Genomic DNA, 20,499 nt, shown 5'->3' with positions numbered 1-20,499 from the left:
CAATGGATCCATCAATTTCATAATATTTTAAATGGAGAGTATTCCCACTTCACTTCCTTACTGCCAAAGGTGCGAGAAATTGTGGTGGACAAAGAATACCGTTGAATCAATATACAGGCTCATGTAATAAAGGTCAATACTTGTTCCGGACTAAAATCTGGTAAACCACTGTGACTTTATAAACGGATTAAAGAGCCAGAAAAGGCTAACAACTCCCCACTGGTCAACACAAGGCCATCGTGCTGTTATATCCTCAGTTTGCTCCACAATGAACCATTAGTTTAGGGGAAAGTTGGTTCTTTCATACTTGTAATTTTCTTTTCCGTCTTTACCACTGGCAGAATGGAACCACCTACATCACAGGAAAAACAACTATTAGCCTACCACCATGCGCATTTCACATGGCAGAATGGCACCGCTCCACCAGTGATGTCTTATGTGTGAGAATGAATTAAATGCATATACAGTGGGGGGGAAAAGTATTTAGTCAGCCACCAATTGTGCAAGTTCTCCCACTTAAAAAGATGAGAGAGGCCTGTAATTTTCATCATAGGTACACGTCAACTATGACAGACAAATTGAGGGGGAAAAATGTAGGATTCACATTGTAGGATTTTTAATGAATTTATTTGCAAATTATGGTGGAAAATAAGTATTTGGTCACCTACAAACAAGCAAGATTTCTGGCTCTCACAGGCCTGTAACTTCTTCTTTAAGAGGCTCCTCTGTCCTCCACTCATTACCTGTATTAATGGCACCTGTTTGAACTTGTTATCAGTATAAAAGACACCTGTCCACAACCTCAAACAGTCACACTCCAAACTCCACTATGGCCAAGACCAAAGAGCTGTCAAAGGACACCAGAAACAACATTGTAGACCTGCACCAGGCTGGGAAGACTGAATCTGCAATAGGTAAGCAGCTTGGTTTGAATAAATCAACTGTGGGAGCAATTATTAGGAAATGGAAGACATACAAGACCACTGATAATCTCCCTCGATCTGGGGCTCCACGCAAGATCTCACCCCGTGGGGTCAAAATGATCACAAGAACGGTGAGCAAATATCCCAGAACCACACAGGGGGACCTAGTGAATGACCTGCAGAGAGCTGGGACCAAAGTAACAAAGCCTACCATCAGTAACACACTACGCCGCCAGGGACTCAAATCCTGCAGTGCCAGACGTGTCCCCCCTGCTTAAGCCAGTACATGTCCAGGCCCGTCTGAAGTTTGCTAGAGTGCATTTGGATGATCCAGAAGAGGATTGGGAGAATGTCATATGGTCAGATGAAACCAAAATAGAACTTTTTGGTAAAAACTCAACTCGTTGTGTTTGGAGGACAAAGAATGCTGAGTTGCATCCAAAGAACACCATACCTACTGTGAAGCATGGGGGTGGAAACATCATGCTTTGGGGCTGTTTTTCTGCAAAGGGACCAGGACGACTGATCCGTGTAAAGGAAAGAATGAATGGGGCCATGTATCGTGAGATTTTGAGTGAAAACCTCCTTCCATCAGCAAGGGCATTGAAGATGAAACGTGGCTGGGTCTTTCAGCATGACAATGATCCCAAACACACCGCCCGAGCAACGAAGGAGTGGCTTCGTAAGAAGCATTTCAAGGTCCTGGAGTGGCCTAGCCAGTCTCCAGATCTCAACCCCATAGAAAATCTTTGGAGGGAGTTGAAAGTCCGTGTTGCCCAGCGACAGCCCCAAAACATCACTGCTCTAGAGGAGATCTGCATGGAGGAATGGGCCAAAATACCAGCAACAGTGTGTGAAAACCTTGTGAAGACTTACAGAAAACGTTTGACCTGTGTCATTGCCAACAAAGGGTATATAACAAAGTATTGAGAAACTTTTGTTATTGACCAAATACTTATTTTCCACCATAATTTGCAAATAAATTCATTAAAAATCCTACAATGTGATTTTCTGGATTTTGTTTCTCATTTTTGTCTGTCATAGTTGACGTGTACCTATGATGAAAATTACAGGCCTCTCTCATCTTTTTAAGTGGGAGAACTTGCACAATTGGTGGCTGACTAAATACTTTTTCCCCCCACTGTATACATGTATTTTAAATGCTCTTTATATATGATATCTCCAGTGGTGATAAGTAGCTATGTAAAAATAATTTGAAGTACTAGTTAAGTAGTTTTCTTGGGTATCTGTACTTTACTTTTCTATTGATTTGTTTTACTACTTTAACTTTTACTCCACTACATTCCTAAAGAAAATATCTACTATTGTCACGACTTCTGCCGAGGCTGCCTCCCCTCCTTGTTCGGGCAGGTTTCGGCGTTCGTCGTCACCGGCTTACTAGCTACTGCCGATCCCATTCTCATCACTCCACTTGTCATGTCTTGTCAATCACACACACCTGGTGCTCATTCCCCTAATTAGTATGTGTATAAGTGTTCCCTCTGTTCCTCTTGTCTTTGTGAGTGATTGTTTCATTGTGAGAGCGAGTATCTTCCATTTGTTATTGCCAAGGTGGAATATTTCCCCTGTGATAGTTTCGTTTTGATGCTTGGTGTGTTTTATTTATGTGAACGGAATAAACTCTGGACTTTAGTGTTTTACCTCCTGCGCCTGACTTCTTCATTCACACCTCATCACAACTATTTACTCATACATTTTCCATGACACCCAAAAGTACTCGTTACATTTCGAATGCTCAGGCAGGGCAGCAATATCGTCCAATTCACACAACTATCAATATAATGCGTTGTTATCCCTACTGCCTCTGATCTGGTGGAATCACTTAACACAAATACTGTGTTTGTAAAGTATGTCTGAGTGTTGGAGTGTGCCCTTGGCTGTCTGTAAAAAAAAAATGGTGCTGTCTGGTTTGCTTAATATAAGACATTTGATGTATAGCATTTACTTTTACTTTTAACTCTACCACTGTACTTAAGTACATTTAAAACCAGATACTTTTAGACTTTTACTCAAGTAGTATTTGACTTTCACTTTTACTTGAGTAATTTTCTATTAAAGTATCTTTACTTTTACTCAAGTATGACAATTGAGTACTTTTTCCACCACTGGGTATCTGTGTGTCACATCCTTCTCCCTCCAGTCCATAGGCTCCCCTGTAAGGATGTAGTCATGATGAAGCTGTATATTTTAAACCCTCTACACATCTCTGTGTGATGGAGTCAGATACTTTGCAATGACTCACAATTAGTGGTTCTGAATGGCAGTTGCATGTATCTTTCTCTCCTTAGGCCCCGTGGGCCAGGTGCTTTGAGATGACTTTGCGTACGTTTGAGCGGAAGGAGAAATCAGGACTGCTGTGAGTCAGCAGAAATGCTCTATGTTTAGGTGTGTGACTCATTCATCACTTATTCAATGGCTGTTTATATTGGTATCATTAATATTATGATGGGAAATGTGCTGATTTTAATACATCATCAGAGTATAAATTAAGGCTGGTGTCCCATTGGGAATAATGAATCAGTCCTCAGCATGTCTCCCTGGTACTGTCTGACTGGATCAGACTAGTGGAAGAGAAAAGCTCTAGACGAGGGGGAGTGAGCGAGCTACCTGGTTAATCTAACAAAAACTATAGTCCATTAAAGGTTTGGTAAACAAACCCATATTTAGCTGATACATTGTTGCATTGCAGATGACAGCAAAAGGTCCTCACTCCTACATTCAGGTGTGAATTTTATCTCTGACTGAGTTGTGTCTCCATGGCTACCTGTCATTGACTGACAGAGCTGCTGCACAGCACAGCAACCCTGTGGAGCGCTGTCCCTAACTGATCAACTGAACCAAGTTCAACAGAGGAAGGAGGAAACACCCGGTCACACCACATACAGAGATGAGCAGAGAGATACAGATCACCTTGGGACTGCCACAGGGACAGATTGTCTTCAACCTTTCCTTTGATTGGGAAATGGACAGACAGAGAGAAGACAGACAGACAGACATACAGACAGACAGACAGACAGACTGACAGAACAGAGACAGATAGACAGATAGACAGAACAGAGACAGAACAGACAGATAGACAGAACAGAACAGAGACAGAACAGACAGATAGACAGAGAGACAGACCGAATAGAGAGAGACAGATAGACAGAACAGAGACAGATAGGCAGACAGACAGATAGACAGAATAGACAGACAGAGCTGGCCTGGCAATAGGATCTGGAGCACCTGGATATGTCTGTTTCTATGGCCTTGTATTTTTACTGGGTCAGTAATCATGCAGTATAATGTTGTGTTAAATGTGTTAGGACACAAGGGAACACAGGGGAACACTGCAGTGACACTGCTTTAGAGTTTGAGAACCAGAGAATAAATATTTGGGGTTGTTGAGGGTGCCTGTACAGTCTCCAAGGACTCCTGTCCTTCACAACAAATATTACTAAAGACTCTGACTCCAACAAAGAGCAGAACATTTCTCAAGTTAATGTATTACCTGTCTAGAGCCATGCCTGTAATTTCCAAAATAAAGCATTCGTTCCTTTATGCTCATAATCCTCTTTGAGTTTCCCAAATCCGAGAGGAGAGAGCTTGGTGAACAGGACTGAGAGCCTGACGCGCGCCCCCGTCTGTCGCGTAGGAATATTGGCGCGAATGTGTCGTCTTGTGTTCACGCAGTCCGTTTGTTACATTGGAGAGCGAGTGAGGGGAGCAAATGTACAAGGCAGGGAGAGGGAGGAGTGCGCAAATATTCACAGCAGCACCAGCGGCGGCAGCAGCGTCAATGCATCTGTGAGTCTTCGAATCCGCTGTCTTCAGCTGCCAATACTCTGTACGTTTCAGATTGAGATTTCACAGCACGAGGTCTTGAGGAGCCCTCGCTATCAACCAATACACTTTCCGGAGCTCAGCGTTTATTCTTAGTTCGGCTATAAGAGACTATTCTCACGGCCCCATTCCATTTATCCCAGTTTCTTGAATATTTAATGGAAAATGGCGATCTGCGCTCAGTCCTACGGTATCTTCTGTCTGTTCTCAATCCAAACTATCCTCATCATTAGCGTCTCTTCGCCGGCAACCGGGAGCCTCCGCTTTCCCCAACACTACACGTAAGTAGCCTACATTTTGGGTGAGATGGAAACGGGGTTACTGCTGAGAGCGCAGAACTGGGACTGGTGGCCCAAACCGTGAGGTTTACTAAAAGTTGCGATAGTCGCGCGATGCTAACGGTCTCTGATGTTGAAACAGCAACGCAGTTTCCATCTCCGAATCATGCGTGAGCTACGTTACAGATATATCAGCGTGCACGAATGTTATTGTAGCAATGACAATCTAGCCATAGTCTAATCTACTGCTTCTGCCCTTCCATATATTGTCGATAATGGGATGTTGCGTGCATGGATAGATGCATGGGTTACTAATGGTAAGGCACAGGTGCTCGCCATAATAGCATGGGAATTCAATTATTGATCATGGCTTGGGATTAGATAAGATTTCTGCTCAGTGCAAGTCACCTAGTATTTTTATTTTCTGCTGTGTTCATAATGGATAGTCAAACATGCTACAATGTTGACAAAAGCATTCAGAAGGCGCATAGGTGATAGCCGAGCTGCTTCGATCTAACCAAGTCACAATGCTAATCCTTCAAAAACTCAATCAAAGTAGCCTAACTACCAAGCAATTCGACTGATTTTATAGCCATGCTACGGTTTTTAAAAAAGATTCAGTAAATTTAAAGCAGCAAAATTCCATGACCCTCCGTGACGGAGGTAGCCTATAGCTGGAGGGAAAGTGCCCGCGAGGATGTCCAGATCTTGCCCTCCGGTTGCGCCATGGCACTGCACGCGCATTTCACCAGGTGGGTGTGAAGGGGAACGAACTCTTCAATTGAATTTTACGAATATATAGGCCTATATCTCTCTCCTCGACCCTAATAGCTTGAAAACATATGACCTAAATATTTAAAAAATAATCTTAAGCATATGCCCTATTAATTAGAATTGGTTTGACAGTTAGACTAATCATTCCATTGCAATGTGTTCAGTATAAGCTATTCACCTTCGTGTGCATCAAGTTTCAGCTAGTTTTTCTTGATTATATTTAATAAAATTGTGTAAATAAAATATTTCTTAGTTGACAGTATTTTATTGTAGGCAGCAATAGGCTATGTAAGTCGGAACGAGAATAGGCTCAACGATATGCATAAGGAAATAGGGCCCCAGGCGTAGGCCTATAGCCTATTAATAAGCATTATAGGGCCCGTTATTCCCAACGCTATTTGAAATGTTATTCTGACATTTATTGCATTAACCTATATATTGTTTTTCATTTTGTGATTCAATCAATGTGTAGCCTAAAACATTCTTGGAACTTTTTCTGCATCTCTTGTGTACTTAAAGGTTGTCTGATTAAAACATGCTTGGAACTTTTTCTACATCTCTTGTGTCAGTGAAGGTTGTCTGATTCTGGAGCCTTATACTGTTGCTTTCGATTTTGCTTCAGGGATTAAAAAACCCCAACAAGCAACAGGATTGTATAATTTGGGAACGTTCCTCCTCAGGTTCATTCCTTACCCTACTCTATAATTCCACATATATTCCCTCCTCTTCCAATGCATCGTTTGTAAAATAAGAAAACAATACTTTGCGCTCTGGCTACACAATCACGCACAGGATGACGTAATTTTAATAGACTAATAAAAACATGCATAATTCAAACTCATGCTTTAGGCTACACCACTCTTAGTTGGACATTAGTAGCCTATGACATGTTAGGCTACTGACTGTGTATATGGGCAATTGTTATCTGGCTAGCGGGCCCTGCTTCGGAGGCTATGTTTGTAGCTGCGATCTATGGAGTGGACCATTGCAGGATTTATGACGGCGATTCTCACAGAGACAACTGTGTGTAAATATTTTCTCGATATAACTGTTTTAGGCTATCCGGCCCAAATAAATGTAAACGTTTACTAATAATTATTGTCTTGTGTGAATAGTCTAAAAAGACATGTGTAATAATATTGTTATTGACGTGATAGCCTAATTTCTAAAATGTACGCATAGGCTACATTTAATTTCTAGACCGAGTCGACCCATATTGACATTTTATAAGGCCGCTAGTTGTTTGGATAAGTAACTAAGTTATTTTTTTTTAGAGACTATTAAGACTGGCAAGGTCAATCACAATTCGCTGCAGTTCTTACACAGACGTGCCAGGTAACTGGAAAAAATTATGTAAACTGGAACTAAAGTAGTACTAATGAAAAGAGTCCTCGAGGTGAACATAGTGAACAACACTGAAAAGAAATGTACAATGTGACATTGGATAAAGTCAATCCAGAGGAAAGGGTGACACCCCGGTGGATGGGTGTTGTCGTTGGTGTGTGTGTATATGTGTATGTGTGTGCTGAACATCAGGTTATTGGCCAATTACAGTAGGTCTACTGTCCATTTGATGAAAAAGAAATCACGTTGAAGAAAACTCCATATCATTGGAGGTGGATTGGACCTTACACAATCATCTCGCGGTAAATGATGTACACTTTATCTTGCAATATTGTGCATAAAATTATATGCAATTTCACTAACATTTACTTTCATAAACGTATGAAAATAGTCCAACTTCGAATATGGATGATTTTTCAATGCTTCACTTCACTAGAAATGACTTTGGTTTAGAGATCCATTGATTAAACATTGTGATGGAGCTTGACCGAAGAGCTATAGGGTTGATATTAAACACATTTCAATTCGGCCTGAGATAGTCTTGGATGACAGACCCAATGAATGTCCCAAACTCGCTGAACGATATTTTATGGAGTTGTACACCTACTTTTGGACCTATTCATGCACATATTATGTAACCTAATTAATTATTCTAGGTTCATACACATAGTGATATTTAAAATACACTTTTGGATGTAATACAAACATTTACATTTACATTTTAGTCATTTAGCAGATGCTCTTATCCAGAGCAACTTACAGTTAGTGAGTGCATACATTATATTTTTTATACTGGCCCCCCGTGGGAATCGAACCTACAACCCTGGCGTTGCAAACGCCATGCTCTACCAACATCCCTCAAACAATACCTTAAGTTATTTTTAGTAGGCTACTACATTGATATTGATTACTGCATTGTTGGGTTTAGAGCTTGCAAGAAGTCTTCTGCACCTGACATTAAAAAACGTAAAACTTTAAACTAATATCCAACAGCCCAAAGTAAGGTCAACATTGGCTTAGCTTAAACATGAGATAAATCAGCCTTAGCCTGAGCGCTTACCTTTTGAGGTCACTTGTTCAGAGTCAGTACAGTGAGGGAAAAAAGTATTTGATCCCCTGCTGATTTTGTACGTTTGCCCACTGACAAAGACATGATCAGTCTATAATTTTAATGGTAGGTTTATTTGAACAGTGAGAGAGAGAATAACAACAACAAAATCCAGACAAACGCATGTCAAAAATGTTATAAATTGATTTTCATTTTAATGAGGGAAATAAGTATTTGACCCCCTCTCAATCAGAAAGATTTCTGGCTCCCAGGTGTCTTTTATACAGGTAACGAGCTGAGATTAGGAGCACACTCTTAAAGGGAGTGCTTCTAATCTCAACTTGTTACCTGTATAAAAGACACCTGTCCACAGAAGCAATCAATCAATCAGATTCCAAACTCTCCACCATGGCCAAGACCAAAGAGCTCTCCAAGGATGTCAGGGACAAGATTGTAGACCTACACAAGGCTGGAATGGGCTACAAGACCATCACCAAGCAGCTTGGTGAGAAGGTGACAACAGTTGGTGCGATTATTCGCAAATGGAAGAAACATAAAATAACTGTCAATCTCCCTCAGCCTGGGGCTCCATGCAAGGTCTCACCTCGTGGAGTTGCAATGATCATGAGAATGGTGAGGAATCAGCCCAGAACTACACGGGAGGATCTTGTCAATGATCTCAAGGCAGCTGGGACCATAGTCACCAAGAAAACAATTGGTAACACACTACGCCGTGAAGGACTGAAATCCTGCAGCGCCCGCAAGGTCCCCCTGCTCAAGAAAGCACATATACAGGCCCGTCTGAAGTTTGCCAATGAACATCTGAATGATTCAGAGGAGAACTGGGTGAAAGTGTTGTGGTCAGATGAGACCGAAATCGAGCTCTTTGCCATCAACTCAACTCACCGTGTTTGGAGGAGGAATGCTGCCTATGACCCCAAGAACACCATCCCCACCGTCAAACATGGAGGTGGAAACATTATGCTTTGGGGGTGTTTTTCTGCTAAGAGGACAGGACAACTTCACCGCATCAAAGGGACGATGGACGGGGCCATGTACCGTCAAATCTTGGGTGAGAACCTCCTTCCCTCAGCCAGGGCATTGAAAATGGTTTGTGGATGGGTATTCCAGCATGACAATGACCCAAAACACACGGCCAAGGCAACAAAGGAGTGGCTCAAGAAGATGCACATTAAGGTCCTGGAGTGGCCTAGCCAGTCTCCAGACCTTAATCCCATAGAAAATCTGTGGAGGGAGCTGAAGGTTCGAGTTGCCAAACGTCAGCCTTGAAACCTTAATGACTTGGAGAAGATCTGCAAAGAGGAGTTGGACAAAATCCCTCCTGAGATGTGTGCAAACCTGGTGGCCAACTACAAGAAACGTCTGACCTCTGTGATTGCCAACAAGGGTTTTGCCACCAAGTACTAAGTCATGTTTTGCAGAGGGGTCAAATACTTATTTCCCTCATTAAAATGCAAATAAATGTATAATATTTTTGACATGTGTTTTTCTGGATTGTTTTGTTGTTATTCTGTCTCTCACTGTTCAAATAAACCTACCATTAAAATGATAGACTGATCATGTCTTTGTCAGTGGGCAAACGTACAAAATCAGCAGGGGATCAAATACTTTTTTCCCTCACTGTAGGTCAATCCAGCAATATTTACTGTGTAAAAGGATAGTTCACCCCCAATTTTGTGTTTGTGTGTGTGTGTTTTAATGCAGTATGTATGTGTATACAACTTGGTTGTGTCTGTCAATGTGCAAGTGTGTGTGTGCATTTATGCATAGGTGACTAGTCAAGTTGTGTAAGGAGTGTGTTTAGCTTGGGGACAGAGGTATTGTCACTAGCTGTTAGCATCAATGCATTCTGCTCCGCTGTGGTCGCTGTTTTCACTTCATTGCTAGGTGACCTTTTCATAGTCAGCGAGCTTTCTTCAGCAATCCTGCCTTATGCAATCCGTTTAGAGGCGCTCCTCTTGTCCTCTCTTATTCTCTATATCCCCCTTATAAACACAGTCAATACACATTATTCTATGTGAGTAATATTTGAACCAGTGCTTGCTCTACACTCACAGAGGCCTATGTCTTATCTGATTCCTGTCAGTGGTCCTGGTTACAGATATGATGTACTGTGAACTATACTCAGTGGTTCCAGGTCTCTCTGTCACATCTTGGCAAATTGGTATTGGTTAATAGATCTGTCTTTTCTTTCAAAAGAATCTGACATTTAACGCTGACATTTATTTTTGTCTTATTATTAAGAGACAAATGACAGTGTTGTGCTGTTGATGTGAGTGATTAGCTATCAGCCCTGTCTGGTGTGTCTGAACTGAAAGGCTGTGTGGCTCAGAGTCGGCTGCTACCGTCTTGTCAAAACACAATCACAAAAAGAAGACAGAAGAAAGGGTACAGTTTCATTTTTGCAGAATGTTTTGTTACTCTTCCTTAACATTTGTACATGACTTAGTTATTATTATTATTGTTATTATTATTGTTATTATTATTATTATTATTATTATTATTATTATTATTCATTACTATTATTTTTTCATGTATGTTAGTGTAATTATGACGTATTTCTATCTGGGTGATGCCTGGGTGGGTAAGGACTCCACTCTAAGTTGGTAACTCTTGCTGATCGAACAGCAGCTTTTGAACATCTTGATCCATTAAGTCATTTGTAGCCTTGGTGGGAGATATACACTGATGAGCTCCAGACATTTGATCTCTTAATTCCAGACTTGGCTCCATCCACTGAGAGCGTCTCCTGCTTATTGGGCACTTCTGTCAGATGGGAAGCTTTTTTATTACAGCCCTGCTGCTGATCGAGGCCCAGCCAACACGCTCCCGCTCTGTCCAACCGGAACCCCAGGGATGAGTGGTGGCTGGCGGGATGTTGATGAATAAAACGGACGTTAGGAGATAAAAAAAAAAAGACAGGGAAGGAGGGGAGTGGGTGACGGATGGATGGAATGACGGACAGACACAGACAAACAGACAGATAAACACACAAACACACACATATCACATGCAGTTATATACATCACTTGAGGTTTAACAAGGGAAGGGAATTGACTTTCTTTAGCCCTACCCAACTCATAATAATTGTGATAAGCTTCTGTATATTAATGTTACAGCTGTGTGTATTTGTTCCCTCAGAATGATGCATTGGGCAGGCCGCATTGAGAAGGAGCTGGAGAAGACTCTGCAACTGGTCACTGGAACCCAGCAGATGAAAGGGGTAAGTACTGGGAACTTAAGTAAAAATACTTAAAAAATACTACTGAAGTCGTTTTTTGGGGTATCTGTACTTTACTTTGCTATTTACATTTTTGACAACTTTTACTTTTACTTCACTACATTCCTAAAGAAAATAATGTACTTTTTACTCCATACATTTTCCCTGACACCGAAAAGTACTCATTACATTTTGAATGCTTAGCAGGACAGGAACATTGTCTGATTCACACACTTAACAAGAGAACATCCCTGGTCATCCCTACTGCCTCTGATCTAGCAGATTCACTAAACACATGCTTCGTTTGTAAATGATGTCTGAGTGTTGGAGCGTGCCCCTGGCTATCCGTAAATCTGGTTTGATTAATATAAGGAATTTGAAATTATTTATACTTTTACTTTTTCTTTTGATACTTAAGTATATTTTAGCAATTAAATTTACTTTTGATACTTAAGTATATTTAAAACCAAATACTTTTAGACTTTTACTCTTGTAGTATTTTACTGGGTGACTTTCACATTTACTTGAGTAATTTTCTATTAAGGTATCTTTACTTTTACTCAAGTATGACAATTGGGTACTTTTTCCACCACTGAACTCAACATATTACCTGATCCCATGCATGACTGCAGTTAAACTGTCTGTCTGTCTTCTCTCTCTCTCTCTCTCTGTCTCTCTCTGAAGCTAGGCTTACTATTGTATTGTTTGTGGGCCAAATGGAAGCGTAAAACCAGCAGTGTGTCTATGCACTCTACATTTACATTTTAGTAGACGCTCTTATCCAGAGCGACTTACAGTTAGTGAATACATATTTATTTATACTGGTCCCCCGTGGGAATTGAACCCACAACCCTGGCGTTGCAAACGCCATGCTCTATCAACTGAGCTACATCCCTGCCGGCCATTCCCTCCCCTACCCTGGGCCAATTGTGCGCCGCCCATGAGTCTCCCGGTCGCGGCCGGCTGCGACAGAGCCTGGATTCGAACCAGGATCTCTAGTGGCACAGTTAGCACTGCGATGCAGTGCCTTAGACCACTGCGCCACTCAGGAGCCCAGTTCGTCACCAAACTGTTCACTCTAGCGACTCCACACATCTGGGCTCCTGTTTCTGTTGCTCTATCATTGTGTGTGTGACACTAGAGCAGCAGATGGTTTGGCCGTGTTAGATTGACAGAGTTTCATCCTGTTTCTACACAGAGGCAGTGTGCATGTTCACTGTGCTTCCAGGTCTGGAAATGGACCTCGATCTAATGCTTCATTATTGCTATATGGCTGACTATGATGATTCAGCCAACCACAATAGTGCCTATGGCTGTGGTGATGGTAATCGTTGCCATGGTGAGTGTGATGGCTGGGGTGTTAATATGGTAGTGTAATTGACAATAACGAGTGTAGGTGACAGTTGGTGACAGTGCTAGTGGTGGTTAAAGGGTTTGGGTCAGTGTTTGGGTGGGCGGAGCAGTGATGATGGTTGTTGCCATGGTTGCGGTTGGCATGGGGATGTTTTTGTTACGGCCCTTCTCCCTCGATTGCTCAGTTTGGCCAGACGGCCAGCTCTAGGAAGAGTCTTGATGGTTCCAAACTTCTGTGTTCCTGGGGACCTTCAATGCTGCAGAAATGTTTTGGTACCCTTCCCCAGATCTGTGCCTCGACACAATCCTGTCTCGGAGCTCTACGGACAATTCCTTCGACCTCATGGCTTGGTTTTTACTCTGACATGCACTGTCAACTGTGGGACCTTCTATAAAAATCATGTCCAATCAATTTAATTTACCACAAGTGGACTCCAAGTTGTACACTACCGGTCAAAAGTTTTAGAACACCTACTCATTCAACGGTTTTTCTTTATTTTTACTATTTTCTACATTGTATAATAATAGTGAAGACATCAAAACAATGAAATAACACATATGGAATCATGTACAGTCGTGGTCAAAAGTTTTGAGAATGACACAAGTATTGGTCTTCACAAAGTTCGCTGCTTCAGTGTTTTTAGATATTTTTGTCAGATGTTACTATGGTATACTGAAGTATAATTACATGCATTCCATAAGTGTCAAAGGCTTTTTTTAGAATTACATTAAGTTTATGCAAAGAGTCAATATTTGCAGTGTTGAACCTTCTTTTTCAAGACCTCTGCAATCCGCCCTGGCATGCTGTCAATTAACTTCTGGGCCACATCCTGACTGATGGCAGCCCATTCTTGCATAATCAATGCTTGGAGTTTGTCAGAATTTGTGGGTTTTTGTTTGTCCACCCGCCTCTTGAGGATCAACCACAAGTTCTCAATCGGATTAAGGTCTGGGGAGTTTCCTGGCCATGGACCCAAAATGTCGATGTTTTGTTCCCCGAGCCACTTATTTATCACTTTTGCCTTATGGCAAGGTGCTCCATCATGCTGGAAAAGGCATTGTTCGTCACCAAACTGTTCTTGGATGGTTGGGAGAAGTTGCTCTCGGAGGATGTGTTGGTACCATTCTTTATTCATGGCTGTGTTCTTAGGCAAAAATGTGAGTGAGCCCACTCCCTTGGCTGAGAAGCAACCCCACACATGAATGGTCTCAGGATGCTTTACTGTTGGCATGACACAGGACTGATGGTAGCGCTCACCTTGTCTTCTCCGGACAAGGTGTTTTCCGGATGCCCCAAACAATCGGAAAGGGGATTCATCAGAGAAAATGACTTTACCCCAGTCCTCAGCAGTCCAATCCCTGTACCTTTTGCAGAATATCAGTCTGTCCCTGATGTTTTCCTGGAGAGAAGTGGCTTCTTTGTTGCCCTTCTTGACACCAGGCCATCCTCCAAAAGTCTTCGCCTCACTGTGCGTGCAGATGCACTCACACCTGCCTGCTGCCATTCCTGAGCAAGCTCTGCACTGGTGGTGCCCCGATCCCGCAGCTGAATCAACTTTAGGAGACGGTCCTGGCGCTTGCTGGACTTTCTTGGGCGCCCTGACGCCTTCTTCACAACAATTGAACCTCTCTCCTATAAGTTCTTGATGATCCGATAAATGGTTGATTTAGGTGCAATCTTACTAGCAGCAATATCTTTGCCTGTGAAGCCCTTTTTGTGCAAAGCAATGATGACGGCACGTGTTTCCTTGCAGGTAACCATGGTTAACAGAGGAAGAACAATGATTTCAAGCACCACCCTCCTTTTAAAGCTTCCAGTCTGTTATTCTAACTCAATCAGCATGACAGAGTGATCTCCAGCCTTGTCCTCGTCAACACTCTCACCTGTGTTAACAAGAGAATCACTGACATGATGGCAGCTGGTCCTTTTGTGGCAGGGCTGAAATGCAGTGGAAATGTTTTTTGGGGATTAAGTTCATTTTCATGGCGAAGAGGGACTTTGCAATTAATTGCAATTCATCTGATCACTCTTCATGACATTCTGGAGTATATGCAAATTGCCATCATCAAAACTGAGGCAGCAGACTTTGTGAAAATTAGTATTTGTGTCATTCTCAAAACGTTTGACCACGACTGTAGTAACCAAAAAAGTGTTAAACAAATCAAAACTTATTTTATATTTTATATCACCCTTTGCCTTGATGACAGCTTTGCACACTCTTGGCATTCTCTCAACCAGCTTCACCTGGAATGCTATTTCAACAGTCTTGAAGGAGTTCCCACATATGCTGAGCACTTGTTGGCTGCTTTTCCTTCACTCTGCAGTCCAACTCATCCCAAACCATCTCAATTGGGTCGAGGTCGGGTGATTGTGGAGGCCAGGTCATCTGATGCAGCACTCCATCACTCCATCACTCTATGGTAAAATAGCCCTTACACAGCCTGGAGGTGTGTTGGGTCATTGTCCTGTTGAAAAACAAATGATCCTTTGGGATCCTTGCTGCAAGATGGAGGATCCTGGGACGAGCCCTTGAAGTTGCCCCAGAGAAAGCTGAGACCATTTTTAAGGCCTGTGTGGCCCTCCACAAAGACATTTGCACCACAGATACTTCAGACACTGACTACACAGAGTCATCAACACGGTACATCCACCCCACGTTTGTTGACCACTCCACACCCACTGGGGACCTGCGTCCAGGAGAGTGGAGACAGGTGGTACAAGGGGACACCAGCTTCCTGGACACAAGGAACATGTCGGCAGACAGGGCAACCAGAGTTGCTCTAGACGTGCCCAACAACCTCAAGGACTACTGGTCCTCTGTAGCTCAGCTGGTAGAGCACGGCGCTTGTAACGCCAAGGTAGTGGGTTCGATCCCCGGGACCACCCATACACAAAAATCGCTTTGGATAAAAGCGTCTGCTAAATGGCATATTATATTATTATATTATACTGCCTCACACCAGCTGGTCAAGTGTCTTTTCAGAATGCTGCTATCACGCGTGGCACCCTACAATAAATGTTGAAATGTTGGAGTGTGGTTTGGAAAACGTGCACACATACACTACATGATGAAAAGTATGTGGACACCTGCTCGTCGAACATCTCATTTCAAAATCATGGGCATTAATATGGAGATGGTCCCCCCTTTGCTGCTATAACAGTCTCCACTCTTCTGGGAAGGCTTTCCACTACATTGCTGTGGGGACTTGCTTCCATTCAGCCACAAGAGCATTAGTGAGGTCGGACACTGATGTTGGGCAATTAGGCCTGGCTCACAGTCGGCATTCCAATTCATCCCAAAGGTATTTGATGGGGTTGAGGTCAGGGCTCTGTGCAGGCCAGTCAAGTTCTTCCACACGGGTATGGAACTTGCTTTGTGCATGGGGGCATTGTGATGCTGAAACAGGAAAGGGCCTTCCCCAAAAACTGTTGCCACAAAGCTGGAAGCACAGAATCGTCTAGAATATCATTGTATGCTGTAGCGTTAAGATTTCCCTTCACTGGAACTAAGGGGCCTAGCCCGAACCATGAAAAACAGTCCCAGACCATTATTCCTCCTCCACCAAACTTTACAGTTGGCACTATGCATTGGGGCAGGTACCGTTCTGCTAGCGTCCGTTGGACTGCCAGATGGTAAAGCGTGATTTGGAACTCGGTAGTGAGTGTTGCAACCGAGGACAGATTATTTTTACGCACTACGTGCTTCAGCACTTGGCGATCCCGTTCGGTGAGCTTGTGTGGCCTACCACTTCGCGGCTGAGCCGTTGTTGCTCCTAGACGTTTCCACTTCACAATAACAGTTGACCGGAGCAGCTCTAGCAGGGCAGAAATTGTTGCCATGTTGCCATGTTGAAAGTCACTGAGCTCTTCAGTAAGGCCATTCTACTGCCAATGTTTGTCTATGGAGATTGCATGGCTTTGTGCCGGATTTTATACACATGTCAGCAACAGGTGTGGCTGAAATAGCAGAATCCACTGATTTTAAGGGGTGTCCATATACTTTTGTAGATATAGTGTATGTTCTCTTCCTCTGGTTGATGACTGTTTATATGTCATATTTTGAGCTACACACTTGGTTTTGCTGTTTTGGATTTTGCTGTTTTTCTTATTCACACTTTACAAATCAGAAAGACTACCATAATGACAGTCACGTCATCCTTGTGTTGTTTTAGTTTGTCATATATGTTTGACAAACCTAACCTTGTGTTATGTGTAGTGGGCTTTCAATGAATGGCTGTCCAGCTGTAGACTAATGTTAGACCCTCGAGTAATTTACCTAATCAACATAACACGAGGTCGTACATGGTCATGTGTAGAGGCCTTTCAATGGAGACCTTCCTGCTTTGGTACATGGTCCTTACTGCTGTAGACAATAAGGACAGACCCTTGAGACATTGACCTCATCAGTATAGCTCATGTACGAAGCAGTACAAATTTACTGAGTGACTAATTCAGAACAGTAATCATTTCTGCCGAAAGTACAAATAACCAGACAAAGACATTTGCAGACCTTTTAGATATTTATTTACGATCATAAGAGTAAAATACAATGTAATACACAGGTGAAAAGTGAAAGGGGAAATAATAGAAGAAACACAAAGTAAACACCAGTAAATTACCACCTGAACATAAAAAAAAACAAAAAACATAACAGTTTTTGGGGTGAGACGGAGGGCTCTGTCTCACTCGAGAGCGGACACACAGTACTGAACGATGGTCCTGTGAAAGTACATTGTCATGTTCCTGACAAACGGGAGACATTGATCAGGACGAATAGACACCATCCATGGTACCATGACGTGGTAGACGGCCTTTGCTGGTGTTACGAACCCCGTGGCTTTAAACGTCTAGGGTGGATGGAGAAGAGACCCGTAACATAAATCATGCAAATTAGAATCGTGACATGGAACAGGGAGAACAAAAACTACACGACAACCATAAACTACCGTCAAATATAAAATGTTGCGGTTTCTGGGCCCTCGGGTCTCTGGGCTGTCCAAAACACCACCCCCCTCCAACCCTTACAAGCAGATGGCAAATACATTAGAATACATCTCCATGGGCTCCTTTGAGTTAAAATACATCTCAATCTAATTAGCACACACACACCACAGTGCCTGATTTCAGATGTTTGAACTAGCCCTGCTAATCAGTATTACAACAACACAGGCACTGAATATTTCCCACTCACAATTTCTCCCATTCAGAAAAGAGCTGATTTCACAAGTTCTAACTTGGTCTGCTAAACATACGATCACAAACACACACACTGTACACATGGACAAGAGTACATACCATATCTGACATATTGGTGTTTGTCTGACAATGTTTCACGTAAACACGAAACCAATCCAGTTTTTGGACAATTGGTGGAGAACACACCGGCAGCAGCCCTACTCCTCGTCTCCTTCACCTTTTTCAGATTTCGAACATACCGGTCCCGAATCTTCCTCCATGTTTTTTTTTATATCAGTATTGGTGTTCGAATTTCGTGATATTTCCCTCCAGCTGTTGTATTTTGCGTGTTTGTCCGAAATACAACCGCATCAAAGGATTGTAGAGGTTCTCGTATTGTCTCACCAGCTCACACAGACGCTCCTCAAAACTGAACAGGCGATATAGACATGTAGCAAATCTCGAAAAATAAGCACGAAAAAGGAAGCTTGCAAGTAGAATAGCAAGTCGTAGAGGCGAAATAGCAGTACGTCCATCTTTTCCAAGTTTATACCAGAAGAGATACTGGAAAAGATGTGATGTACACACAAGGGCGGACTTCCGTTGTAAAACTCACTCAATACTGCCCCTCAGTCTTGGCAAGGAATGATCCGTCGGGGCTCAATTTCCAGGTACAAAAAACCTGTGTCGAATGACGGAGCATATTACAAGGAGCCACCCCTTTTGTGACGAAAAACGACATTGCAAAACTGCGCTATGCTCCATACCCTCCGTCTCCGTAGTGTCTGGATTGGCCTTAAGCTTCGAACACACCGTCTGCGTTCTGGCGTTTTGGTACACCAGAAGTACATTCATTTCCAATGGAATGCTGTGTTTGCCTTGCAGCATTGCGTTGCAGTGACAGTTGCAGTGCGTTCTGTGTGTTCAAAGCGTTAAAGCCTTGATCATACAGACAGCATCATTGCGCAAAATGATGCAAAATGGTACACAGCATCATCTGGATATGTGTGCAACAAAAGTTCAACATTCACCTTCTGCTACCATTTCTATCAAGCCGTCTATGCATACAGTTTGACGCATACGTTTGATAAATCCAACATATGCACCACATAGAATGCACTGCAACTGCCTCTGCAACGCAATGCTGCAAGGCAAACGCAGCGTTCCATTGGAAATGAATGTACTTCTGGTGTACCAAAATGCAATGACGCTGTCGGTGTGATCAAGGCGTAAGGAGTGTGTGCATTCGCGGTAGTGAGTTGGTGTGAAAGAACATTTATCACGGCCCCAAACAGGAGTCGTCACAGGGTGTGTTAAATGGCCCAGCATGCCTAGAAAAGCCATTTTCTAAATGGATGCCTCTCTCTATACGTGTGTCTGATAGAAATCTTCCCAGGGCTATGCCGGCTGGTAACAAGATTGTCTCCCTTCGCGCCCCCTTCCTCTTCATGCGCAGTTTATTTTCAGAGTAAAAAAAACAACAGTAAAGAGTCTGCAAATTATTTTTTCGTTTGTCTTACGCTGAGAGAGTGAAGGGAGGAGGTTGAATTTAATGTGGTATATTCTGTTCCTCTTGGTTGAGATTTTCAAGCAGAGAGATTGTGGGTATTTAGTGAGAGAGAACGGGTAGAGAGGATGTGCTTGGTGAGAGAGAGAAGATGGAGGGGAGATATTGGCGGTTTTGAAAGATAAGGTGGTGGTTTAGAAAGAAGGGGTAGACTGATAAATGAGAGAGAGGGTCGTTGTTTTTAGAATAGGAGGGTATTTGTGTGAGGGGATAGATGGATGATTTGACAGCAAGAACAGACATTTGGAGAATGTGGGCATATTTATAGAGACAGAATTGGAAATGTATGATTTGAGAGAGAGACAGAGAGCATCTAATGAGGAAGGATGGATCTATTCTGTTTCTTTGCCTCATTATAATCATCATTGCTGTGTTTGTGATATGTTCTGAGAGATGCTGCTCTGCTGTGGTGGACACTGGCATTCCTTTCATATCCTCAGGCTTAGTCAGACCTGTTTGATAAGCATACAGTAGGATTACACCCACACGCTGTCATCATGTGCTGGAGTACAGTAACTCTAGAAACACACACACACACACACACACACACACACACACACACACACACACACACACACACACACACACACACACAGAGTTATGGCTATTTGTTCACCCCCTCTTCTAAAGAGCCTCTTAAATGCTAAAGCACTGTAACATACTGTATGTTGGGCTCTTAATTCATTTCAATGAGGAGGGCCTAATCAGCATTAATAATTTAGCCTCATACACATGAAGGCTCCTGAACCCCAAACACTGGCACGGTACCAATACTATACCACATCCGCTGCTGTGCCTCTCTACCGTCCTACCTCTTCTTATCTCCATCCTTAACTCCATACACACTGGCACGGTACCAATATCATTCTTGACATACTGTCTCTCTACCTCTATATCTTCTCTATTTTCTCTCTCCTCCTCTCTCCATTCCTCTCCCCTCCTCTCTCCATTC

The 20,499-nt window shown here is 42.7% G+C and overlaps 1 protein-coding gene across 3 annotated transcripts in view; it reads left to right on the top strand.

The window, feature by feature from the left end:
- The first annotated feature begins 4,607 nt into the window (after positions 1 to 4,607).
- The window catches only part of cacna2d2a (calcium channel, voltage-dependent, alpha 2/delta subunit 2a), a 237,646-nt gene continuing 221,754 nt past the window's right edge, over positions 4,608 to 20,499 (top strand). For all 3 annotated transcript variants that reach the window (XM_041892774.2, XM_041892773.2, XM_041892775.2), the window contains exons 1-2: positions 4,608 to 5,047; positions 11,373 to 11,454. In XM_041892774.2, coding sequence (XP_041748708.1) covers positions 4,932 to 5,047; positions 11,373 to 11,454 — 198 coding nt within the window. In that variant the 5' untranslated portion in view covers positions 4,608 to 4,931. The remainder of the gene's footprint in view (positions 5,048 to 11,372; positions 11,455 to 20,499) is intronic.

The sequence above is a fragment of the Coregonus clupeaformis genome, chromosome 12 (assembly GCF_020615455.1).
Source record: "Coregonus clupeaformis isolate EN_2021a chromosome 12, ASM2061545v1, whole genome shotgun sequence".
Lineage (NCBI taxonomy): Eukaryota > Metazoa > Chordata > Actinopteri > Salmoniformes > Salmonidae > Coregonus > Coregonus clupeaformis.
Note: the sequence above shows the minus strand (reverse complement) of the source record. Positions and strands in the feature narration are given on the sequence as shown.